Source organism: Xiphias gladius, chromosome 10 (assembly GCF_016859285.1).
Source record: "Xiphias gladius isolate SHS-SW01 ecotype Sanya breed wild chromosome 10, ASM1685928v1, whole genome shotgun sequence".
NCBI lineage: Eukaryota > Metazoa > Chordata > Actinopteri > Istiophoriformes > Xiphiidae > Xiphias > Xiphias gladius.
This window is the reverse complement of record NC_053409.1, coordinates 17,413,248-17,440,377: the sequence shown is the minus strand read 5'-3', so window position 1 is coordinate 17,440,377 and position 27,130 is coordinate 17,413,248. Positions and strand designations below refer to the sequence as shown.

The following is a 27,130-nucleotide window of genomic DNA, read 5'->3' as shown; positions in this document are numbered from 1 at the left end:
AGTCAGTCACAATGGTTTCCAAAGGTGACAAGTTTCAGGGTGGGCAAAAACTATCGAAACATCCACAGAAGCATCTCAAACCACTTGTGAAGAATAAATCACTTCTTAGATGTCCAATGTTCCAAACATGCATCATTTTGCCAAAATAGAGCTACATTGCTGCTTGCACATTGTAGTATTTCCCTAAAAAAAAAAAATTCATAGCTCCCTGGAAGCTCTGTCTCTGTGAAAGACAACATTTTTTTTACAACTACCTTTCAAGCCTATGGGGGGTGTGAATTTGATACTAAAATGACAGATTTTTGGTGGAGTAATACTTTAATAACGCACATTGTGCAAGTGGTTGTTGATGGCCAGAAGCATGCGGTATTGGACTACAGAGGGGCGGGACGAGTTTAAAGTTTAATTCCCACTCTGCAGTAAATTAGAACACAGCAGGGTAATGTCTGTTTATTCCAAATACAGCTGCCTGGGCCTCTCTCCTATCCCTCTCTTTCTCTCCCCGCAGACCACACCACGGCCCCAGGATCACCTGGACCAGCAGTACACATACAAATAGCGCTACACAAAACACACATTATGCAAACACATGCACTTGCATAAACAAACAAATGGGCGCATAGGTACATGCACGCATATGCACACAGATAGAAACACAAACTCACACTGTACTCATGCACTCACACACAAAGATGTAAACACACTGGTTAGCACTAGAACAGATACATTACAAATAGATTTTGGAGTTCAATGACACAGATGACTTGAGAGCTGAACTTAAACAGGGAGGCAAGTACTTTGTGGCTACTTGCTTCATTAGATTTTCATTATAGGGGGATGACTGTATCTATCTAGACTGTATGTCATTCTACTATCTGACTCTGTTAGTCTCAATTTATCAAGAATATTCTTATGGAAAACAGTCTATATGAAGACATTTTTTATTGAGACTGCCATGAAGGTGTTTGTTTTGCGCTAATTAAAACTTTGTGGCTGTGGCAAAGTTTGCAGTGATGTTGTACTGGACTGTCCCTGTTATTTTGTCCACCCGTGTGTCTAGAGACTTTGCAGTGGCCTGCAATAGGGTTTTTTTTTTAGAGAGTAAACTTCCTCTAGCCCTACCGAGCGTAGCAGGCCAGCTGGGATGCAGGCATTGGCTTTGAAGTGAGCAGGTCTTTGCTGCGCTCTAGCGGCAGGTCAAGTCCTTGCACGTTGGAGAGCCTTCAAACAAGGCGAATAGCCATTAATAGGCGTCTGTCTCCATCTAGGGCACAATAAGAAGAACGCATTTTAATGAACACGGGGGCTGGAGGTGTGGGTATGGAGGGACGCGTCGTCGCGTTCGCGTAATTTCTACGTGCGCGTTCACGAGCGGATCCTGTGATCTGAGCGTCAGCTGTCAAGCCATACACACGCACAGTACAGCATTGTCTCCATGCAAGGTTTGTTTGGACAACGGATGAATCCGAAATTCCACCGAGACTCGGAACAGTCAAAGTACGGTGACCGCAACATGACTCCTGTCAGGTCGGTCTGAGGCGACACGGCGAAGGGAAAGTGGTTCGACCAAAGGTTTATGTTAGTTAAAGGAGGAGAAGGGAGGTTGGACATGTTTTCCGGTTGTAACGTTTCAGCCTCGCTAGTAATACGCTAGGCACCCGAGTTCTCCGACCAGCTTCATTAGCTTAGCCGGCTAGCAAGCTAACGAGCTGATGTAGCAGCGGTACACTCAAGGAAATGCGGTGGGAGCTTGTCCGGGGGGCTTTGATTTTGTTGAAATTTTCATTTTAGCACTGGTTACTGTGAAATGCCGCGAGAGCTGTTGCGAAGTACTCAGAGCTTTGACAAGTTGAAGTGACAGACGAGGAGGTAACAGTGAGGTTGGATTGCTCAGAGTTATGAGCAGTTTCAACACTACAACCAAAACCTCCACTCTGAGCTCCTCTTTGAGCGCCGACAGTAAAGGCTCGCCGGTCAGCGTTAGCGCCACCAACAACAACAAGGAGTGGGATTTGGGAAGCGATGTGTTTTCGTGCTGTCACGAAATGAGACCCAAGGGCGACACGATGCAGGCAGGGATGTCCTCAGTCCAGTCGGGGCTGGGGGGACACCTGCCGCTCCTGCACGCCAGACACCACAGCGCCCAGGGCGGGTTGCTGTTGGACCTGAGTTCCCCGGGAACCTACCTCGACAGCAGCTCTCTGGAGTACAGCGACAACGACGGGAACAACGCCGGTCCGTTGTTCGAGAGGAGGAAGAGGTCGAGGTCCAACAGCTCCAGACACCGCTTCAACGAGGTGGTCACGGAGCTCGGACCTGAGGAGGTGCGGTGGTTCTACAAAGAGGACAAGAAAACTTGGAAACCCTTTGTCGGGCATGACTCGCTTAACATTGAGCTTATGTTTCGGAAATACTACGAGTTTAACCACGGAGCAGGAGGCTCCCGGGTCAGCGGCGGGGAGGAAGAGAGCAGTAATAGCTGTGTGGAGAGCAGAGGGCTGAACGGTGCAGTGCCGGTGGAGACGAGGACCAGCAGTGTGCACGGAGGCCGGGGGTCCCTGGACACATCCACCGTGTCCTCAGATGAGAGGGACCCTGACAACATTGAAATCATTGTTGAGCCTGTGTGTGTCCGGGGAGGGCTCTATGAGGTGGATATTAAAGAGAGGGAATGCTATCCTGTCTACTGGAAGCGTGAGTATCATTGAAATCATCTCCGATCAAAGTCTAGAAAATCATATTTTTGCTCTGCATCAGTCACAATTTCTGCAGCTCCTGCTGGCAGGTCCCAGCAGCATCACTAATTGAGTGCATGTCCATAGGCATTAACATCCGTTGTGTACATATACATCATTTATATATTACATATTCTTCAGTATAATGGCTGACAGAATTAATGACCCACAGCCACTCATAAGTCTGGTACTTACTCAGAGACTCATTGCAAGCGACATCCATCCCTACTCCCATAAAAGACACAGCAGACAATACAAGACAATAGCAGATTATTATTCATTCAGCATTGCTGAGTCCTGCGTAGTTGTATTGTATCTGTATTTATACTGGCAAAATAATTACTTAGCCTGGTCTTTTGGGAATGTCTAAACAACCCAGGAAGTCAGTCTATTGGGTTCAGCTGATCTTTACTAACTAATTCATGGATATTTCCAGGAAAAGGCACAGAAAAAACGAAGGCTGTCACTATAGAGCCTCACAAAACCTAAATTCGATGAAAGGGTTCATGGGTAGCTGGTTCCTTTTGAAGGTTAATGCCAAGGGACATTTAGAGAAGCAGTTATTTTCCTGAATGTTCACACTGTGGACGTAAATCCATTATATTATGTCAGTTCAGACCCTTGCTGTGCTGTTTCAGCTTTAGCCTGTAACTCTGTTAACACAGTGTCATGTTAGCATTTAAGACCCCAATGCACTGCATTTGAGATGGAAACAAATACATGAGATTATTTAAAAAGTAATCAAAAGTATGGTAGTTATGGTGAGAGAGGCCAGTTAATGCGAGATGAGCAGGGGAAGTGTTGTTTACGTTCTGTAATCCAAGAACTAAAACATCCAGACATGGTATTGTATTGGGAATAGCTTTCTTTTCTGATATGTAAATGTAGCAAACAAGGTAAAAAGGTCACTTTTCTTTTCATGGGAACATGAAACATCACGTTGTCCGAAGTTTACAGACTCAATTTCTCTAATCAGTTATGGACCACCTTAACGAATGAGTGACTAGAATCTACCATGAGCCTCTATCAGTGTGTCTTTCTTGAGTCTCTATCTTAGCCTTAGCATTGAGGTGGTCTTCTCTGTCTGTAAATAAAAGTATGCTGATGTATTTTTATATTTGTGCAGATGGGCCCTCTCACTCTGTTCAGAAAGGTCCCTGTATTTCTGCAAAGTATGCCAACATTCAGTTCGGCTTTTACACTCATATTCACCACCAGAGAATCAGTTAATAATGTCACTCAAGACTGTAATCAAAGCTGGCCTCGCTTCATAAACCACTGAGACTTGGCCTTTCTGGAATTACCAGACCTGTTGAGTACAATGGAGATAAGCTGACATCAACCAAAACACATACCAGAGAGGAGTCACTTCCTAGAAAGTGACTGTGGTAACACGGTTACTTTGGAGGATGTCCACGTAAAATGTACAGAGCAATTCAATATGAAAATGTACCTTATTTATCATTGCATTTCACCCCAACCAAAAAAAGTCAAGGTTCCTGGATTCAGAAGACTGGCCCAAAAATGTCTGTCCTTACAATTAAGTTATTGTTTTGTAAATGAGACTAAATCTCTGCTATTTTTACTATCTTGCAGAACAAGACCATATATCTGTGATGAGAGGCCAGTGGTTTATTGACGGTACCTGGCTCCCGTTAGAGGAAGAGGAGAGTGACCTCATCGAGCAGGAGCACCTGAACCATTTCCGGGGGCAACAGATGCAGGACACGTTAGAGACGGATTTGGTGGTCAGGACCGTCGATAGCAAAGATGGTGAGAGAGTGGCAAGGGCATGGGTAGAAGAATAAAGATAAAATATTATAATTTAAGTGCAGCAGAATATTCTAAATCTAGAAAGCTACAAACTATATCAGAGCTTTTAAACAACACGGCACTGAAGCATCCATTCTAGTAACTAAGGTTTGAATTAGTAAAAGCAGCTGTCATTGTCATAGAGTCAGTGTGGTTTGGGGTTGAAACGAATGGCCAAAACATTTCATTGCAAACCAGTAACATAAAAATTGTACACTTCTTTACTGTTGGATTCACTGACTGTGCCGAATTTTTATTCCAAGCAGGCAGCATCTTGTAAAATAAGACGTACATCGTAGGTAAACTCCATTAAAAAGAAAAGTCATCATCTTCGCAGTAAAGCCAAGAGAAAAGTATTGTGAGTCATAAATGGTGAAATATGTGACAGCCCTGACATTAATGGAGCAGGTGCCTCCATGTGTGTAGATTTTGTCATGTCATCCTCCCAACGTAAAGCAGGTGCAGCTCATTCTGGCCTTCTTCATGCTGGCAAGTCCCTCTTGCAGGGCTGGCTCAGGCGAAATGGAGCAGGCCTTAGCTGTGAAAAGTAATAAGAAAGAGGTTCTTTGTATCAGCAGTCTCCTTAAGGCAGCCAGATCTACACTACCTTCTATGGTGATGAAAGTGTGGGTGTTCGAATGTGGCAGATAAATAGAGAGAAGCAGAGAAAATGATGCAGCAACTGTTAAAAAGCGCGAGTAAATGTTTAGTCGAAGAGGGACTGAGCAAATATGTGAGAAACAGAAAGATGCATCAAAACATCACCAAAGTAATCTGAAACACAAATACTAAATCGATAAATGGCAGCTTAATTATAATATATAATTATATCAAATTAACCTTAGTTCCTGTAATACTGATTGGTTGTATTTAATTAATAAAAATTTCTTAATGACTAACTTAAACAAAGACTCAGTCAGACCGTGAACATGTTATTAATGTATACTGCAAATCTAGCTAGCTTGTGCACCGTTTTTTTTTTTTTTTTTTTTTGCTTGCCTCGTGTCTTTAGTACACAGCACTATAGCGGACATGTCAGGACACTGACACTGCCCCCTTCTCAGAATAAATGAAGCCCTGGAAATAAAACGATCAACATAGCAGAGGAAAGTCACTTGCATCATCAACCTTTGGGTCATGTATTCACTTGCTACTACCTCTTCCCTCAAACTGCTTCACAGAAGTGTTGAGAGAAAACTGGAAAGTCACTCCTGTTCGAACAAGCAGTAGTGTACATGTACACATGGACACTAAAACATTTGTAAATGCACACGGGCATATAAACAGTCACAGAGGCCAGAGGGATCATAGTCAGATAATGTGCAAGGTGTGTGAAATATTGTGGAGGGGCACACAGATTGGTTTTGATACACTTGGAGACCCCTCCAATGAACACCACATAGATCATATCAATTTAGCTGATCTACGGTAAATGTTGCAGTTTATTTCTATCACTATATTATGCAGCAACTGTACCATTTAATGTAACTCACAGAAGTGAGAACACTCAGAATGTTTTTAGATCCTTCCTGCTGCCTTTGTTTTCCACTCCTATATTTAGCAGAATGGTGAAATAAAGTGAGTGATAGATCCTGTTAATTCACCTTGATTGGGCCATTGTTACAGGGAGCCTTTAGTAGAGTATTTTTTTCTTGGAATTAATAAACCTGAAGCCCTCGAAGCAATAAGAAGGCCACCTTGAACCGCATTACAATTGATAAATGGATCATGAAGTGAGCCAGCCAGGCTCTGACATTACTGCCGCACATACATTTTCTCTGCTATCTCTTACTCTCTCCTTCGCCTTATCTCCTCTCTCTTTTTTTTACCCTTCTCCTTGTGCCTCAGTAGCTAGCTGAGACTTAAGGTTAGTGAAGCAGAAGACATACAATCAGCATACCAGTGTGCTATGCAGGCGTTACATCACAATGTGGGCAGGACTACTGCTAGGTACAAAAAGTGCATGAATGTCCTCTTCTCTCTTGATACAAATGTACTTTTCTGCTTATTCTTCATGCATCGCAAGTCAGTCAGTCACGTAGGAAAGTTGACAGTGGTCATAGATGCTGAGCATCTGGCATCAGGGGGGAAGCCAGGGCTCTTATTTCAGCTATTGAAGCCATAAATGGCCACGAGGGCATAACAGTTAATGGATTTCATTAATTGTCTTTTAATGTATTGAATGCCCAAGTATGATCAGTGGAATTTTTTTCCTGGTGTAATGGTGCCAGTGTTATTTTCAGTCTGGCTGAGGAAAATGTTATTTCTAATTTTTCAAAGGTCTGAATATGAAATAGAAGAAAAAAAAAGAGAGAATCAGAAAAAAAGATTTAATTGGGAGAGGATCCTATCCATTCACTTGAAGCTTTTCCAATTTGTGTCTATGTGGGTACTGAAGAGTAATCCTATGGTGGAAACTATAGGGTGTATCTCAGTCTGTTAGGCTTCTCAGATGTCAAGGAAAGATAAAGCCAGAACGCAGTATGCTGGGCACGGGTTCATCTGTCAGCAGAGCACTTTTGTATTTTTGAGATAGGCAAGACTCAAAAGTTTGTCTACACTTCGTATTCAGCTAAATATTTATTTAACCAGCAAATGAGACCGGGAACACACTGTATAACTAATGAAAGATGACATATGCTTAAAAGAACCAGACTTTAATTTCACAACTAATAACTAGCTCTTGGGATTTTAAATGCTTTAATTATTTATCCATTGTCTTGCTTGGTAGAGGTGCCCATGTTTAGCTGTCAGTTAGATTTGGACAGTACTTGTGCTCAAGATATCAAATATGTTTGAAATCGTCACGTGGCAAGAGGAAAAAAGTCTATGAGATGGTCTAAGCCTACTGCTAATTGTAACAACAGTAGATAATCTTGTTTGGTCTGATCTGGAAATGATTGTTGGTTGTTAGGTTGTGCCTTCAGGTGAAAAGTCACGTGTGTCCTCAACCCTAAGGACTATCATACACTATAATCTACTACACAAATAAAGGTTATTTGTTCCTTATGATGAGGATTCTGTGCATAGTGAATATGCACAGTTATTTGTTAACACCTATTTATGGATGGATCCATCAGTGCTGTAATGCCAAAATGGACATCACTGATGGCTTTTACAGGAAATAAACATCCTATGCACTCAGCAGGTCTCTCCTCCTCAGCCTTTCACCTCTGCTGAGGGAGACACTGCTGACATTTGCCAGTCTGACTCACATAATGAACGATGTTGTCAGATCTGAGACTCGAGGACTTCGCTGATTTGATATACAAATTCTGAGGAGACCATTTTAAATATCAGACCAAGCTACCCACTTGACTGATTCAACCACATATCACATTAAAAATCCTGTTTTCACCACTCATGTCACTAAAGGCTTTTTTTATAACTCAAAGAAAATGTTATTCAGTCATACTAGGCAATTGGTATATGGTTAATTCAGTCTTTATATAAAAGTAATTTGTGTCCGTGGAAAAAGTCTTTACCAGGCATTGTTTCACTTTTAGACCAATACTAACAGTTCTGACTCCAACTGCAATAACATTAAAGCACAACTACAGGAACATCGTTAGCACTTGCGTTATCTATTTTTATGAGAAATAGTAAAAAAATAACAATAAAACACTGCCGGGTACATCGTAACTTGGCTCAGGTAACAATTTGCAGTATTCTTTTTACTTATTTCCACAAAATTCTACAATGCAGCCATTGTTCTCGCTATAGACATGTGATACGCCGTGTGATGAGGCACACGGCGTATCATTTTCTCATTTGTGCAGCTCCAACTGAAAGAAGTATTATGGAATAATTTCACAGATGCTCATACAGATGCTCTCTGTATGATTGTAGTCAGTATGTTTCCTTCTCTGAGCAGGATTCAGAATCAGTTCCCTAAAACGATTCTAATATGCAAAGTAAAAAGTATTCATTAACCCAAATCGAAGCATAAATGCTGCTAGATGCTGTAAGAGGTGTGTAAAGTCAGTTTTTTTTTTCTTACAAAATGTCTTGAAATGTTCAATAACTTTGTACTCCTTACAATACAGTTCTACTTTTTTAATATTTTCTTCATAATTTAGTCATGTATTGTTTGGAAAACCGTTGTTGTCCCCCAAAGGATATTTGTTCACCCTATCATATTTAAGTATTGACAAACAACATGTTCTCCAACAATGCTGTCTTACAAGAAACTTAAAGGAGTATAACACATACACAAAGGTTAAAGATTTTAAAGAAATAATGGTTAATTTTATGACATGTTTAGTTTTCACAGTAGACAGTAGATTTCTGTAATAAATGCAATGCAGGGTCTACCTCAGTCATCTTGGGCGTATGTCAAGAAGCGCTGCATTTTGGGCTGTAGACTTACTAATCCCCAAGCCTATTGCTATTTAGGCATTGTTTCAGTTTGTTTTCATGATATCTACCTGCAGCCACCGGGCCCTGTCAGTAACCAGTACAGGTTCTGTATCCAGGGCCTTGAAGTGGTAACCTGATAGCAGCGCTACTTGATAGATTGGCCTGTTCAAGAGTGATGACAGTGGTAGCTTGTGTGACTGATGCCAGGGTAATGGCCATTACTCACTCTCTGTTGGTTGTTAGTTCTCTCCCACCTGCCCCCTTTCTACCTCCCTTTTCTGTTCAAATGGAGTGGATATCAGACGAGTGCTAAAACCACATGTCACAAGCGCAAACGCTGTCAAGGTACTGTAAAATACTAAGTTTTTGTTCTTTGTTTTTTTTTTTCTTATTTATTTATTTGATTTATGCTGTATTAGATCTGCTAGCCTGTACCCTCTCCTTGTAGAATCTAGGTCTCTTTGGAGCTAGATTTTCCTTTTTTTTTTTTAAATCTCCTTTGAAATCTAATACTTAGAGCTAGATCTAGGCTCAGTTAGAAATTGTTGTGTTAAAATGGATTTAGGCTGCTCTCCCAGTTCTCAATTGCAGCCCTAACTGGGCCTAGTTGCTAGAACTTCTCCCTTTGTGCTGTGACCCAGAGTTTGGTACTACTGCTGTAGCTGTTTTGGCTTTTTTAGGAAACCTGTCAATCTGTCTCTCATCTCCTTGCTTGGACAGTGAGTAGACAACATAGTTCAGTCAAATACTAGGACAAGGCCTATTAAACCAGTGGATCTGGAATGAAAAAGCTGGTCCTCAAAAAAGCCACCCTTTCTATCTCTCCAACCCTGTCTCCCGCTTCCTCTCTCAATGCTTTCTTTCTCTCATCCCTTCTGGCAGTATGACCATCATTAATGAACCACCAACACTAGCTCCCGCACTAAGGGCAATGAAAAAGCACGCTCTGTTGAGTGCCAAGCACAAGTGATGAGCTGAACAGAGGAGCCATTGTGGCCATGTACTATAGTACCCAAACACGTTGTCTAGAGTCAGCCTCTTAGAGGTCTATCACTGTCCTAGTTCTGGGTGCATTGACCCTCATCAAAAATGCTGAACGGAGAGGTCCTGGGGTCTGTGTCCTCATCTCATAGTAAATCCAAGTCGCCATTGACCTAAAGCATTGATGACCAAGGTAGACTTCAACAGAGAACTTTGATTTTCCTGCATAACATACCCCCTGGGTTGAGAGTATTACAGTACTGCAAGTAGTACACATTTTACTAACATTACATTAACATTGCACTAGTATTTTGTCTTGTCCTTCCCTACAATAGATGGGAAATTCTTTGGAGGGGAATCTAGCTGATATGTTGCTGTATCATAGAATGCCATAGCCAAGAAAATAGCTGTAACTGGTATCTTTCCTAAAAAGAAAAATTGTCATAGCCCCAGACCATTATCATAGCACTTGTGATTAATTTTAGGAGTCCTTCCTTTACATCTCTTTCACTTGTCCTTTCTCTGTTCCGTGCTTCCTGCATCTTTCCCAAACTCTCCTACACACAATTTCCCTGTTTCTCTTGTACTTCAACACCTTACCCAGCCCTTTCCCACTCTTCGTCATATTCTGTGCCCCTCATCACTTACTGTTTAACCCTCTCTCTCAGCCCATGTCCATCACTAGTTCTCCATGGCTGTTAAAGAGCTAGCTCCGTAAACTCTATCCTTTCCTGGTTGACTGCCAGCTCCGCCGTACACTTTGATCCCCTCCTCCTTCCCTTCCTTTCACAATGCGTTGCCCTTCATTGTACAACAGGAATTGTCCTCGTACAACCCCTAACCACCATTCCACCTTACTGGCTACATTTTCCCTTTGAAGTTCTCAAACTAACATTCGATATTAATAAAGCCAGCTAACTGGAGAAGTTCAACATACTCTAGCTGGTCTCTAAAACCTCCTGTTCTACAGTGGACCTGGCTACCAGTAAAACTCAACAGTCTGAAGTGGCCTTCCTCGTATAGTAGTTGTAGGGTTCATCTCATACGCCAGCCTACTTTTCTTCTGTGTCTTCACCTGTGAGTGCATGAGGTAGATGAGAACAGGAGGCCACTTTAAACTGTTTAAGATGAAGCCAAACTGGATGGTGAAAGGTGCTCTTAGAAGGGTTGAATGTTCTCCTTCACTGCTGCTGTCATAGAATGGTTTAGTGATATTCTGTGTGGTGGTAGCATATGTTTCCTTTGCTGCTGAGTGGTTTCATTTGAGGATCTGCAAAGATAAATAGAAACATTTGAGAGAAGAAAATATTAATGCTACCGAATCTCTCACCTCGGGTTTCTCAGGACATGAGCTCTATTCTTTTATCTGGCTGGGAAAAACAAGGTTATGCCCTTTGTTATTCCAAATTTGACTTCTGTCTTTGAGTCCAACACTTCTGTACCTTTTCTTCTTTTTCCAGGCCCTGCTTGTCCTTCTCCTTGTAGAGGCAGTCATTCATTCTAGCACTGTTTGCACTCAGAGTGAGCAAGTCTCAGTAAAGGTGCAATAATTGCTTGGCCTCATATTACCCACCTGTCATGCTTGTCCAATGAAGAAATTAGCTACCATGCTACATAGGTCCAGCTTAACTTCATCATGTGACACACAAACATAGGCTCTTAGGCTCTCAGTGTTCTTCTTGAAACGCCATAGTGATAACAAAAATAATTCTCTTTCTATATACCCGTACCATTTCAATTTAATTTTTTGTAGGGCAATATTGTTTCAAGCTAGCAAAAAAGTCATTTGCGTTTCTCCAAGTGCTTTACCACGTTCTTAAGGGCTTTAATCCCCAGATTGGTTCAGAGCAGTACGAAGAGCCATGATTGTGCACTGGACCTATGCCAAAGTCTTCTCCCAATCTCCTTCAGATGAACTTGACTGCGCAGGACATCTAAAGGACACGCAGCAGGGACATAAATAACTCTCTCAAGTCACACAGTTTCATTTATCATGCATTGCAAGTCATCCAGTTTCATTTATCATGCAATACACTTTGACAACCTAGAGAAAAACTTAACCAGAAGCGACATTGTACATGTTATTTACATGTTATTACGTCGCAAACACATAAATATATTAAAAATAAATGTATATCTCCAGTCTACTCAGGAGGATGATACACAGGCAAGACGGACAAGCAAGAGCTGAGATATGCGGTCATGGTGTGTGATAGTTTGATGTGTTTTTCTTTTCACCTGCAGATCAATGCTCCAGTCTGCATTTGATTGAGCTGTTCAAATAGATTGATCCTAGAGTTCTACTTTTTGTAGACTTCTGCTTTTTTTGTACTGCATTTAAGATGATCATAACTTGGTGTAATTCTTGTGATGTATAAAAAATCTTTCTCCCTCTTTACTCTCCATAAAAATTGTAATCACAACACTTTGTATTGGTGAACCTTTTTCCTTCACCCGTTTCCCTGATTTTCCTTTCTCTTTGCCCAATACCCCACACCATCTGCCAATGCCCTCCTATTTTTCCTCTGTCCATTCATTCACTCACTCCTCTCTCCCTGACCCCTCTTACAGCCATCCACAGTCTAAAGCTGAGTCGGACCCATGTGGATTGGCACAGCGTGGATGAGGTCTACCTCTACAGCGATGCCACCACTTCCAAAATTGCGCGCACCGTCACTCAGAAACTGGGCTTCTCCAAAGGTTTGTAATCACCTGCTGTCATCATCTTTCCAGATGATAAGGTGGAAAAACAGTTTCCCAATCATACTGTACATGTGTATGTTTGTATTTTTGTCAACACAGAACAGTATATGGCTTAAATGATCTGCTATATTTTAATTTATATCAAACTGTTTTATTCTCACTACTGCATCACTCTAACTATAACTACAGGCATAGGGGCTGTGAAACTAGCGATTGTACGATTAATATACTAAATTGATGTCCATAAACCACAAAAGAAGATTTTTTTTTTTTTTACACCATGGTTACGTCACACGCTTTAGCCATGCTAACGACAGGACTATAGGGATGACAGTGTTGTTCACGTGGTCCACCTCTTTGGCCCAAATTGGAAAACTTCGACAACTATTGGATTGATCGCCATAACAATTTGTATAGACATTCATGGTTCCCAGACATTGTATCCTAATGACTTTAATGGCCCCCTAACTTTTCCCTGGGATTGACATTAGAATTTGTCTCAAGCCCCACTTCAGACTCTCAAATATAGACAGTTTATCACGTTTGCTAAAGCTCTGGTTATCAATTGTGTGAAAAACATTTATACAAAAAATTGAATTGCTTCCCTTTCACTAGGTCGACGCCTCTACCAAATTCTCTGTCCACCACACATAAATGACATCCTTATTACTGCACTTGCAGTGCACAATCATTTGCTAATATTAACAGCCATTTGCTAACAGTTATTTAAATGTGGCTGGGTACAGTTCAGTCTCTTAAATGGATTAGCCAACAGTGTCCATCTGGTTTTTTCAGAGGCTAGGTTTGATCAAATGGCGTAACTGAAAAGATGGCAACTGCAGCTTAACACAGTGTCTGATGTTTGATCTATATGGATGACTCTAATCTGATCTAAGAGTCTCCCAGCTCTACTGTACATTTTCATCTCCTGCTCGCAGATTATAAGAGGAGGAGCTGGCATTGATTATCTCAATCTCTGACACACAAATTCTTAGGGTTGGGAAATCTCCTTAGTGCTATCCAGACAGCAGCAAATTCCACTGGCTCCTGTCACCTTGCTGCACAGCACATGACTGGACTAGACTATAGATTCTAAATAAGGACACACACTGAGCCCTCTGGGCACATTACAAATGCTGCCAAATTGTCTCGGGCCACAGTCACAGTAGGACACTGTGTCTCACCTACTGGCCTCCTTAGACTCAGAAGTGCATGTTACTTAAGAACAACAACATCACTTACGTATTTGTAGCCTTCGAGTGAACAGACTGGCATGTGTTGATGTAGCAGTGCTGTACAGAAAATATTTTAAAAATGTTTTGTTTTGTTTTGTTTTCTTTTTTTACTATACAAAAATGACAAGTAAACAGCTAGCTACAATAAATAATGATCCAACCATGTCCTCTCTCCTCTTTCAGCCTCCAGCAGTGGTACACGGCTCCACAGGGGTTATGTTGAGGAGGCCTCACCTGAGGACAGACCCCCTCAGACTACACACATTGTCTTTGTGGTCCATGGAATTGGACAGAAGATGGACCAGGGACGCATAATTAAAAACACTGGAATGTGAGTTGCAGAATTTATAAGATGATTTAATTGAGGAATTGCACGTTGTCTTTTTGTCAGTAAGACCACAGCATTTTCACTGTTATTTCATTAGAATCTGTCATGACTGAAAAGGCCATCTGACACCTTTCTACCTTTTTTTTTATTTGCACATCATCTATAAACAATCTAACTTAATTCAAGTACATGGTGAGAAAAAATCTTTCTGAGATGGGATGTTTGAATTGCCATGAATATTATTTGCTCTCTGTACCTTTTTTCTTCTTTTTCAGACACCATCTGTCTCTCACACTTCTCATTATGTCATTCTGTTTCTTCCCTCTTTTTACTTTCTCTATCTGTTACAACAAAGGCACAAAAGCGAGATAATATCTTGTTCCTTTGAATGGCTATGAATTGTATTATAGCATTTTCTGTGTGTTCAGTTCAACTGGTGAGAGATTTGTCTATTTATGGAATGCACAACTAAAAGAAAAATGTAGGCACTGCTCATTACTGTACATACTTACTATTACATATAGCTGTTTTTTAAGCATTTGTATACAATGCTGAACACAGTGTATATAAGTCACATTTTACTGCATTACTAAACTAAATCAGGAATGTCACTCTGTTTTTCCCTCTGATTTGTTCATCTAAAGCCACCCATAGTTACAGCAATAGAAGTTATTTCAAGCACTTCTACTGATAACTCTGCACCTGAAGCCTTTGTATTTTGTTCTCCTCCCCTCGTCTCTCCATCTTTCTCAGTCACCGTCTTCTCTTGCTGTTCTCTTCCTTTTTTCAACAACAAGGAAATGCACTGTAACACAAGCAAATACAGAAACTGTACAATATGCATGCAATGCAGCAAACTCAGCTGCAACATAACAAAAATACAGCAGGAAACATCAGAGACTAAACACACCCTAATACTGGGTAAAAATCTAGATGAAAAGTCTATCGCCACACAGCTTGGATCCATGCTATCCCAGTGTTAAAAATTAAATAAACTAACAAGTTATACCAACATCATCAATCCACATTTCAAGCTTGCATTTCCAGCTGTGCCAAATGCAACAATTGGATTCTTAGAGCAATCTAAACAAAATCCCATTTACTTCCATTTTATTTGGGTGGTGGCTCAACTTTCAGAGATGGATATCTCTGAACTTTGGCACATAAAACTAAAACTACTACTGTGTTCTGATACTGCCAGCCAACACTTTAATCAGTGTGCTTCTACTTCTTTTTGTCTTTCAAAGGCTCAAGGTTTTAATGAGGAACTCTGTCAATAGTAGATATCCATGTACAGTTCACAGATTTTGAGGAAGTTAGAATGAAACCACACCAGTGGCAACACTGTATCGGCCTTGGTCCATGACCCTTACAGTAACTACTGCAAGCAGTAGTACAGAATGTGCGAACCAGTGCCATGTGTGTCTCTGTGTCACAAAGTTAGCGTCGGGCCACTGCCTGCGGCTTAGGCCAGCTAAGCAGGTAAAGTAGACCAAGTCAAGCTGCAGAGCACTTTAAGCCTCACTCCCAGCTCCCTGTGGATTACAGCATACACATTTTCCTCAGCCAAGAGGAAAGATCAGTCTGACATGTCTAGCCAGTTTCTTGTTTTGTTTTTTATTATGAACCTTAAATATTTTCAGCTTTGTTCGTTTTTTTTTTCATCATCAGCAGTGAAAGAGGAAATAGTGCGGGTTGGGGTATTTTTACGCTCTAAAACAAAATCAGGGAGAGTTTCTTTAAAATGTATTTAGCTAAACCTAGAAATGTCAAAGATCACTTCCCAGTTAATGCCAATCTAAAAGCTAGGCGAGCCCTGTGGCTGCAGCACAGAACGCTCTACAATGCAGCGCTCAACCCTCTGACCATTTAAGTTCCCCTGCAGACACACTAGATAGTCCTGTAAAAACCTACGTTAGATGCCCCTTTCAGAGACCAGTCATCTAAAAGCCTCTTTGAGCCTCCATTTACCCATGTCAACACCCTACCTCACCCTCTCTCTTTGTGTATATAGTGTATCCTGCGAGCTAATGCTGCCCCATAAAGGACAAGCAGCAGTGCAGCCTGTATGTGTGAGTGTCTGTGTGTGCGTGTGCACGCGCGTGTGTGCGCGCGCATGCTGCATGAGGGAAGCTGATGCATCAGTGAGCAGAAAAATGGACGTCATTCTTCTCTTCCCGCGAGTCATTGAAGTCCGTGAGAGAACACGTGTAAACACAGACTCCCTAGTCAGTCTGTAGCAGGGCCAGATTAACGTAGAGACTGTTACTCATCCACTTAGAACCTCTCATTATAATACACTGCTGCCTAAACATGACGACATTGTTTCTAAATAACACACTTTTACTTCATTTTCTGTCTGAATGTTTTGGCATATGAGCAAACATATACCCAAATACACTCCAAAATAATAAAATATTCAACGTCGTCCTAATCTGCTGTATATTCTTTGTTGTCATGCTGCTTTTCAGGCTGAGGGAGGGTGTAAGGAAGATGGAGGAGAAGCACTTTTCAGAGAACAATGAGGAGCATGTGGAGTTCCTGCCTGTCGAGTGGCGCTCCAAACTCGCACTGGATGGAGGTTAGCGTGTGTTTTACAGAGTGAGCGTGCATGTGACCACATGCATGTGCTCTTTCCTCTTTGTTTGTTTGGCTGGCTCTTTTTAGTGTGAACAGTTAAGACAGTTTCAGGTGTTTTGTTGTTCTTGTTTCAGTCTTTCTGTCCTAGTGAGGAACGCTAATGAAGCAGAGCTGTTGTCATCCATTAATCTGCTGTTAACATATCTAGCCTTGAGCTGAAATGATTCGTCGTTGAATCAGTTAGTTGATCAACAGAAAATTGTCAACAGTTTTGATAACTGATTAATTATTTCAGTCATCTGTTTAAGAGAAAACACCAAACTTTCTCTGGTTCCTGCTTCTTAGAAGTCTGTTTTTTTTTGGCTTTTTTCTTTTTTTATATCAGTTTAAATTAATAATATTTAAATTTCAACTCTGGGTGTGACAAGCAACTAAAATATGTCACCTTCGGCTCCTTGGGCTCTGGGAACTTGTGATGGTTATTTTTCTCTTTTTCTGACGTTATGGAAATGTATAATTGATTAATCTGAAAATATCAGACAAATTCATCAAAAATGGAAATAACGATTTTAACAGTGGGTGTCAGTAACCTTGTGACCATTTCCAACCATGGTTACAGTGCAGCTAGACGTAGGCCAAGATGTGTAAGTAACTGAACAAGTACATTTCAGTTACAGGGGCTGTGGCATCGTTGAAGCACATTAGCTCACCAACTCTACACTGACTAGATAAAAAGGATTTTTAAAAAGTTTGAGAAAAGTTGACTATAATATGAATACAGGCACCACCATATGGCATTAAATCTCTCTAATATATTTGGAACTGTGATATCGGTTGTATGTTTCTGTAGATACAGTAGACTCAATCACACCAGACAAAGTGAGAGGACTGAGAGATCTCCTCAACAGCAGTGCTATGGACATCATGTACTACAACAGCCCCCTTTACAGGGACGAGGTGAGAGTCACACACTTTCAGAAACTCTTAGATGTCTCCGTCGCACACTGCTCCTCCATTAAACTTCTCCGCCTCCGGTCTCTCCAGATTACCAAGGGCCTAACACAGGAGCTAAACAGACTGTACACACTTTTCTGCTCCCGCAATCCTGAGTTTGAGGAGAGGGGAGGAAAAGTGTCCATAGTCTCTCACTCCCTGGGCTGCGTCATCACCTATGACATCATGACAGGGTGGGATCCTGTGCGCTTCTGCCTTCAGGAGCATCAAGCTGTGGAAGAGGAGCTGGACCTGCGCTGGATGTCCTATGAAGAGAGGCACCTTTTAGACCAGCTACGGCTCACGAGGAATAGGTAGGACTTGCTAATGTAGGTCTCAGGGACTGTATGTATAATTGTATGTCCCTACGTAGGATCTGCAAGACATTTTTTGGGAAAGCCTAGGAGAGTCTCCTCAAAAATCTCAGGGAGGCTTGAGAAATAACTTTTGTTATCTTTTGATAATGTAGGTTCGCTTAGCAGCAGGCAACAAAACAATGAACTAGCTGAAAGTTTAAACTGGACTTAATTATGTCAGTTTTTCTAATTAACCCGAAGCTCTCTCGATAGGAACAAACAGCCCATGCTGCTCATATGTTTTCAATTATTCTTTCCTATAAATTCAACATCAAACTTAACATTTGTCCGTTTTTTGGCGCATGTAATAGACCGTGTACAGACAGCAGTGTATTGTGATGACCCATGATCAAATGGAAGAAAAAAGGCTTTTAATATACATCCTCTGCACCACCCATCTCCCTGGGAGTGCAATATCATAAAGTGTGTGCATCTTTACCTTAGTGTAACAAGAAGCCACTTGAAAAAAGGTTTTTGATCTGAGAGGTACTTAGATTGAAAAACTGGCTTAAGGTGATAAGTGAGAGTGTGTGTGTTTTTAGATAACGGGAGGTAATAAAAATGCATATGGAATATTTAAGGGGGAGAATATTACAATCAATTGTCAACCTAGGGTTTTAGAGAAGTTAATTTCTTTTTGTGCTTAATGGGTACTGTGCTTTTTGCTTTTAACAGGTTAAAAGAACTGGAGAATCAACTCCTCACACTGGAGGCCTCTAAACCCTCAGCACCCCCAGCTCTCAAATTTAAGGTAAGATGCTCAGTTATGCAAACGTACCGTACGTCTACCATTACATTATGACATTACTCTAAATAGATAAATAATAGTGATTTCAGCGCTTTTGTTGCAAGGATATCTTAAAAAAAGACTACACAACTCAGATCAATGGCCCTCCACCAAATGCCATGACTTAACTTTCTGTAAACTTTGCCTTCCTCATGTGAATATTTATCAAAGTATGTAATTATTTAGTGGTGTATGTTGTTTTCATGTGTTCAGGATAGACATGATTACACCCCTTATTTTGGACATTTGGGAACTATCAATTTTGCACCTTTTGTCTTAAAGGTGGAGAACTTTTTCTGCATGGGTTCTCCTCTGTCTGTGTTCTTGGCCCTGAGAGGCATCCGCCCCGGTACCAGCTGCCACCAGGACCACATCCTGCCCACCTCCATCTGCAGCAGGCTCTTTAATGTCTTCCATCCCACAGACCCTGTGGTCAGTCTCCCTGTTGCCCCAGCCTATACATATGCTCTCTCACCCAGGGTTATGACAGCATGTGGAGATTTCCTTTTCTTATTTTAGTCTCTTTAGTTTTTCTTAATTCTTTTTGACTTAGCCCGCGCACAGTTAGGGTATTTATTAGAAGGAATTTGTTATAAGTATTTTGACTTAATTGAAAATAGTTAAGTAATTTTCTCAACTATAAGCTAACTGAGGTTATGTTGCGCCCTGCAGGCCTACAGACTGGAGCCCCTCATCCTCAAACATTACAGCAATATCACACCTGTTCAGATACATTGGTAAGAGCTTAAATCTTACATCTTATAACACTTCATGTTACGCACAAAGAATGTTTTTAGAGTATGGATGTTCTGAATAGTTAGGGTTTGTTTTCTTGATCAGGTGTAGCGCCACGAACCCCACACCCTACAATGAGATCCGGCCAACCTTCCTCAACCCAGTCAAAGACCCAGCATCTGACACTGAGAGCATCCCCAGTCCGAGCACTTCTCCTGTTCTCCCCCGCAGGCACTATGGAGAGTCCATAACCAGTCTGGGCAAGGCCAGCATACTGGGTACAACACAACTATCACTTTTCTAATTCTGGTCCTAACTTAGCTGTAACGATGTACATGACTGGAGCAGTCTTTTACACTCTTTGAAAAGATTTTAAAGCTACCTCATGGTGAAGAGTACAGTACCGAATGCTGTTTAGCTCTCTAAATCTGTTTTCTGTAAATGATTGATATGATGATTACTGATATTATATACCAGCCTAGAAAAGCTGCAAAATTGTTGGATAAAACCAAACTAAGTTATATTTAACTGCTTGCAATTGTGTGACAATAGAATACTATAGTGAAAAGTGTCTGGGGTGGAGAAGAAAGGTATAAATATTCTCGTTTTAATACATACAGTTTTTCTACATTTTCTTTTAAAACTGGCACAGGGGAATGATATGCACTCTGAACGCAACAAGAGGCCCAGAGAAAGAGCAGAGCAAATCAGATTTGACTCTGGAGATACTCATTATCCCATAGGTAAAATCCATTCTCTCCTGTTAGGTTCATATTTGAAGTAATGTGAGATGCTCAATTTGATTATTGTTCCATGTCAACAGTGCCATCATGTGGAGAGATGGGGAATGGGCTCATACACTTTGCTTCCCTTATACTTTGAAATAAAGTGATTTAAGGATAATGAAAAACAGAAAGAAAAAGCATTACTACCATTTTTTTGTCTTGCTCTGAACCACATCCCACCCAGCATGTCTTTTTTTTCTCTCTCTCCCCCTTCCACAATGCCTTAATCTAGGAGCGGCGAGCATAGGCAAAGGTATCGGAGGCATCCTCTTCTCGCGTTTCTCCCGCTCCAACAGCCAACCTTCAGTGTCTTTAGGACTTGAGGGGGCAGCAAATGCTGAGGAAGAGGAGCAGAAGCGGGCGGAAAGCCAGTCAGCATACGGCCTCTCCACCATGACTCAGCCCACCTCACCCACTACTGACACATCATGTAAGTTCACTTACCCCTCCACCCTAAATGATCATGAATAAAGTCTCCTTAGAGAAGTTAGGTCTTAATTTTTACATTTAAAGTGCATTGGGTGGGTAGTTATAAACTGACGTGTGTATGTTCTACTCTGTTTCTGTCTAACAGTGGAGCTGGAGCGGCGCATTGACTTCGAACTCCGAGAGGGTCTGGTGGAGAGTCGCTATTGGTCAGCAGTTACCTCACACACGGGCTACTGGTGCTCACATGACATAGCACTCTTCCTGTTGACCTTCATATACAAGCAGAAGACACCCTCTGACCCGGCAGAAGACACTCCGGAGCCAGACTGAGACAGCGCACTCATTACGACACACGCACTTGAATGATGTCTTATAACCCTGAAAGGGTGTGTCATCTTCTTGACAAGACACAAAAGTAGACATCATTCATTTATTTCTCATGCACACGAACTGATTAAATACACTAACGCTCTTTCCGTAATATCCCTGTGATCCAGCTTTTTTAACACTTGAAAATCATTACTGACAGACTGACATCAATCCAAGATGTGTATTTTTCTCTCTTTTTGTTTAGTTTGTACATGGTTGTGCACCCTAAGGGTGACAGTGTTGGACCAGGAACCCCTAAGGAGGTGCACCCTTTGCCAGTATGACAAAAAGTTACTTAAAAACTTGGAATAAGAGTCTAATAAGTTTGATGCATAGGAGTTTGTTTTACCCAGTGGAAGAGAGTTCTAACTTTGTCTCAGAGTCTTTGACCTTAAGCAGCAGCTGCAGCCTCTTGGTAAAGTGTCCATATGTTTGCTGTTAATTCACACGTCTATCCAGGCTCCCTCCCAGTGACTCAGTCTGGAGCCTTGTGACACACTTGCCTGACTCTCCTTTACTGAGGCTTTCGGTTCTGTGATCTTTCTAAGTTCGTCTCTGACATGAAGGAGAGAGAGATATAATTGTCAAAAGCAGTATTATTATCTTTAATATAAAACCTTTAGCTACTGCATCTCAAAAACTTAATGTTAACCCTCTAAATGCAATGCCTTTCAAAATTAGCCAAACAATGTTATACCTGAAAAATATTTCTATTTAGTTTTTGTGAACAAAAACTGAGGGCATTATTCCTTTAACAATGTTTTTGGAAGTATCTGTGTATACTACAACAGAATTTGCTTTGATGTTTAGTTTTCAGTAACTAAACAGCAACAATTTCGTAAAGTTTAAGTATTACGGATAAAATGTCTGTTACAGCAGTTACAACTTCCCTACAGGACATCATTAGTTTCCATGTGACATAAATGCACAGAGGTTTACAGACACATATGTCTTTTATCATGTTACTCATATCTACATTCTTAAACAAGGCGCGGGCATGTAAAGTTATTTTCGTACGGATTAAGAATGCAGATCGCAGTCTGAAAAATTTCTTGACGATGTCATTTACTAAACAAGAGGCCTCACTCAAAACAATCACACTCATTCAAACTCATTTCCCTCCTCCTCTATTAAGGATGAGGTATAGAGAGAATTTTCTGTGCTCATAACTTTATATTGTTATCCAGATGAAATAAGTGGTACTGGATGTATTTTTTTCTTTGAAAAAAAAAAAAAAGGAAGAAAGAGAGAAATATTTTTCATGGTGATTTTCAGGCTTTTGTGGGTATAAACCTGGATCTCATCTTGGGAAAATGGGATTCAAACTTGTGGCCAAATAACAGTTGCGCGTCTAGCTTGTTAGCTGCTCGGCTTTCGTAATAGTATGGTTAACTTACATTCCATGAAAATGTAATTGGCCTAGTCTGCTTTTTTTATTTTGTGGTTTTTGTGATACAATGCACACAAAAGTTAATTGCATGTTGTTCGCCTTTTATGTGAATTGGTAAAAGTAATTCACACTTTCCCCTTTTGAGCAATGGATATGTCAGGCACTCTTTTTATTTGTCTAAAAGATGGGCTTCTTTAGGCTTGAAAACCTGTGTGTTTTCCAGTCACTACACATGCGATTGCTTAATTGACACTACTTGCAAATTTACTCCCAAAAAGAAAAAATATGGACAACTAGAGACAGCAAATCATGTTTTTCGTTTTCCAAAAATGACTTTTGCTGGTTATCATGACTTATATTCTTTCTACTGTGGTCCTTTTAAAAACACACCCAGTAGTAATTATGCAGAAATTAGAAATCTTACTCACTTTGCATGGTGTCATATTAATAGTAAATGGATGTTGGAACAAGAAGACATTGCAGACAGTGCCAACACACATCTAAGAAACTGCTTTGTGGTCTTTCTTGAATAGAAAACCACTTATGATTGATTGTCTATGGATGTCTTACGAAATCATTTATCAGATGAGTGCAATGGATGAAAAAATGGAACTACCCTCAGATTATTGTTAATGGAGTTACAAAGTACATATTTGATTACTGTCAGTGTCAAATTTCCTTCGGGTTCTACTTGTTATAGTGTCATAGTTATCGAAAAGCTCATTTGAATTTGCTATGGTGCAAGCTGCTGATTTTCTGTTCCACACAATCAAGGGCTGCTATTGACTGGTCCATCGCTGAACTGAATCAATTAATGGGTGTTAAATGTCTGTGTTATGTGTGCGAAGGCCTACTGACTGAAACCAGGCTGCCTTTCAGATAACCAGATAGGTGACTGGGAAGTAATACGGAAGCAGGCACAAATAAGGGAGAGTGATATGTAAGTATTTCTACATTTGACCTAGTGGATCTTGGAACATTCACCGGCTATGAATTGCACAGAAATGATTTAGAAAACAGCCCATTGTTGATTTTTATTTATTCATTTTTTCATTTGTTACATTACAGCAATAGAAGGCATGTGTAACATGTTACGTGGACAGCGGGAATGCTAGTTACCCTGGAAACCTTAGACACGTATTCCAAAATACAAAAACAGTTCCGACGTTGCCTCACACTGTGTGGATTCAGACACAGCAAACACATCTTGTAGGAGTGTGGACAGACGCATGTAACAATAACAACAATGTTCCTGGCAGAGTTTGTGATCTGGCAGAGAGTTCCCAAATTGTATGTGAAATTTGCATATTTTCCATTAGAGCAATTCTTGATTCATGGACAGATTTTCAACTGTTATCACTCATGCATGCTAAAAAAAAAAAAAAAAAACAAAACAAAAAAAAAACATCTAAACTGGAGAGCATTTAAGAGATTTTTTTTCAAGCTATATTGTACTTTTGACTGCACGAGCATCTAACGCACAGCATTTTGAATGATGACAGGTTTTTTTCTTGTTTTTTGTTAAAGGCACCACGACTCATCAGGGAAATGTCTATACTGTACATTTTATGTAGGTTCAACACTCTTGTTGACACCAATTTGAAGCCATTATTAAGTCAGAGGATCAAGTGCTGTCACAGGTGTGTCGCCAGTCTTTAAAATGTTCAGATGTTAATAAAGAAGGGCCTGCAGCCATATATAATCAGACATTGGGTGAGAAAGCAAAATGCACATTGAAACTTATTGTGGGAGTTTTGACTGAAAAATGTGTTAAACTTGTGTCAGGTACCACTGTTGCTCTAACTTTGAATGGATGTCTGGCAAAAGTGTTTTTTTGTCTGTCCCTAGAGCTGTGCAATAACCCATGCCTGTAATGGATTCTAACTGCCATCCAAAGCACTGTATTTATTTCCTTTTATTAAAGCTTTTTCTTTTTTGGATACAGTGACTGCTTCTTCTAACTCTGTTATATCTCAGAGATAATAGGAGGGGAAAAATATTGAATATTGTTGTGTAGGAGGAGGTTGAAATCATCAGTGGAAGGTGGTCCCATCGCTCATTTCCCGACTGATTTTTGGAGGACAACAGAACTATTTGTTCCCGCAAAACTCAGATCAGATTCTTTCCGAGGCACCCCCGCATGTGAATAACAAAGCGGACTTACAGATCGTAAATAGGCCTCATTGTGATCCACAAGCAGTCATGGCTTCCACATGAGTTACCAAGGTTTTTTAATGCAGTTTAACAACATCTGCGAAGGCAAGGCTCACAGATGGGACCGGTTAGCACAGAGGTTTTTCTCATAAATAATGGATTAGTAGCTGCTGTTCTGTGTTTGGCCAGAAGAGGTCAGTCATCTATTGGTAAAACTGGAACAAAGACTCCTATTGACCATCTGTTGTCCAGTGCCCTCTCTCTTATCCTATTTCAAATTATTGCCCTCAACTAACTGAGCTATTTTGACAGTTGTTAAATGCTCTCATTTGTAGCTGTGTGGCTCGGTCAATTATGTTTTATAGGTTGATAAGATACGATGTTAAATTGGCATAAGACGCGTGAGAAGTTGTGGCTGAGTACCAATATCGCACAAACCAACAAACCGAATGCTGAGAAAGTGAAACTGCAGACAGTGTAAACCTCTTAAAGACCTCACCTCACATCCTCGGCCTCTCTGCCTCCTCGCTCTCCCCTTCACCTCCTCCCTCCTCATCCACATCACCAGCTGCCAAGCCAGCTCTGCATCTGACTCTCCTTGCTCTGCATCTGATCGACTCAAATGTTTACTCTGCAATTAAAAACACAGCCTATAAAAGGCAATGGGTCGGCTGCCAGACACTGACAAGGGGGTCAGAGCTGTAGGGAGAGGGGTTATAAATCGCTTTGATGCCGACCGTAGTCTAAGGGCCCAGATTCCTGAGCTGGAAGATTGGAGCTGAGCGAGTTCACCGGGGGACCGAGCCAGAAACGCTGATGATTCATGTGTCTTTATTGCAGACCAGTTGGAGAGTGTGTGTCGGAGTATGCATTGTGCTGCTGCTTTGGAACGAAAGAAAACACCATCCTTTCTCTCTCCTTTATTCCCCCCCAAACATGTTATTTGTGTCAACATTTGATTGAATGTACGTATAAAATGCTATCTTTCATGTAAAGCAGCGAAGATGTGAGCAACAACTTGCAGACACTATTGTCTTCAGTTTTTTTCTGTGATCCCCATGCGTGCAGTCCTCACAGAAACTGATGATCTGTCAGCATAGACTTTTTCTTTTTCCTTACAGGGTTATACTGGGAAACTTCTGCAGTTAGTTCTAGATGTCTGAAGTCTATCAGTAAGTCAAAGTAAACTGTTCTGTAATTTAATGAGTTTCTGATACAGTGTAATGACTGAGCTTGTGTGGGAGTTAAATATAGTTTGTACATGCAGGAGAAAATTAAAATGTGAGTTTCATATTAAGTTTCCACAAAAGTGAAGTAACAAAATATTTTAATTATATATAGAGAGACTTCACGTTGTCTTTCACATTCTATCTTGTGAGAAGTTGTATTTTTATTCCATCATATGTGAGGGGTACGTACTTGTGCTCCAGATTATGATTTTGTATCAGATAAAATTGGGAAATGTAATTGATTTCTCCGCCTGAAAACCCCAAAGAGTGTGTGAAGTAGTCTGACGTACCTCCAACTGGACCAGCAACAACACTGCAGTAAAATTCTGTTTGAATATATGTGCTGTGTCAGGGAGAAAAGTAAGCCCCGGTCTTCCACTGGGGCATTACAGGGGGATTTGGGAGAAACTTTTCCTGTAAAAGTGACAAAACCAAAGCCTTGTTATTTTGTGCTGCTACTCACGGGACTAAAGACCCAAAGGTCCCTGAATGCTGCTGCAAGGCTCGGCAGTATTATTGCCATAAAAGGAGGCTTGAGATTTTAACTGCATGTCTGTTACGCCTGTCACAAACTGCCGGGTTTTGTACCATGCAGGGTTGCAGTTTAACAAAACCTGTACCCATTTATAATCTGTGTTATTATTTTCATTGTTATTTTACTAAGCCTAAAGTCATTTTGACACTAAACATCACATGGATACCTACATGAATTGCTCTTCTCGAGTTAGATAGCCAGATAGTTTTTAAAATTACGTCAGAGGGAAATATTGTAGTTTGTATTACCTGTCTGCAGCTGTTTTCACTAGTTATGCTCCGGAATAAGTTATAATATTAGATCAAATGATAAAATATTATGTGTTTGTGTTGTTTAATCCTCTAAACAGTTCATGAGGCAGTTAGAAGAATGAATATAAAGTAGAAATAAATAGAAACAAAATAAAATCACACAAACACCTAATTATTCTTTTTGTCTTTAATGAATTACAGATGTGGAATATTTGTGGCCCACAGTTTCAAAACGTGCTAAAGCTGAATATGAGATCAGATCACTTGTCTAACAGTGATGAAAATCTCGATTTTGTATTCCTGCAAATGTCCCCTATGATGCACGTAACAGGTCAAAAGGGAGAAGTCGCCCACAAATGACAGACTCAGATATCCTGCGAAATC

The 27,130-nt window shown here is 40.7% G+C and overlaps 1 protein-coding gene across 2 annotated transcripts; it reads left to right on the top strand.

Moving 5' to 3' along the window:
• Positions 1 to 1,399: 1,399 nt before the first annotated feature.
• On the top strand, positions 1,400 to 24,472 carry ddhd1a (DDHD domain containing 1a). Of its 2 annotated transcripts, XM_040137734.1 has the most exons (14): positions 1,400 to 2,694; positions 4,332 to 4,508; positions 9,150 to 9,251; positions 12,459 to 12,587; positions 14,009 to 14,156; positions 16,625 to 16,734; positions 17,584 to 17,690; positions 17,778 to 18,040; positions 18,758 to 18,833; positions 19,152 to 19,301; positions 19,542 to 19,606; positions 19,710 to 19,882; positions 20,622 to 20,819; positions 20,964 to 24,472. In XM_040137734.1, the coding sequence occupies exons 1-14, from the start codon at positions 1,899 to 1,901 to the stop codon at positions 21,146 to 21,148; spliced, it is 2,679 nt and encodes an 892-aa protein (XP_039993668.1). In that variant the 5' UTR covers positions 1,400 to 1,898; the 3' UTR covers positions 21,149 to 24,472. The 2 variants fall into 2 exon arrangements, with proteins under 2 accessions (XP_039993668.1, XP_039993667.1); XM_040137733.1 differs by lacking the exon at positions 9,150 to 9,251.
• The last annotated feature ends 2,658 nt before the right edge of the window (positions 24,473 to 27,130 follow it).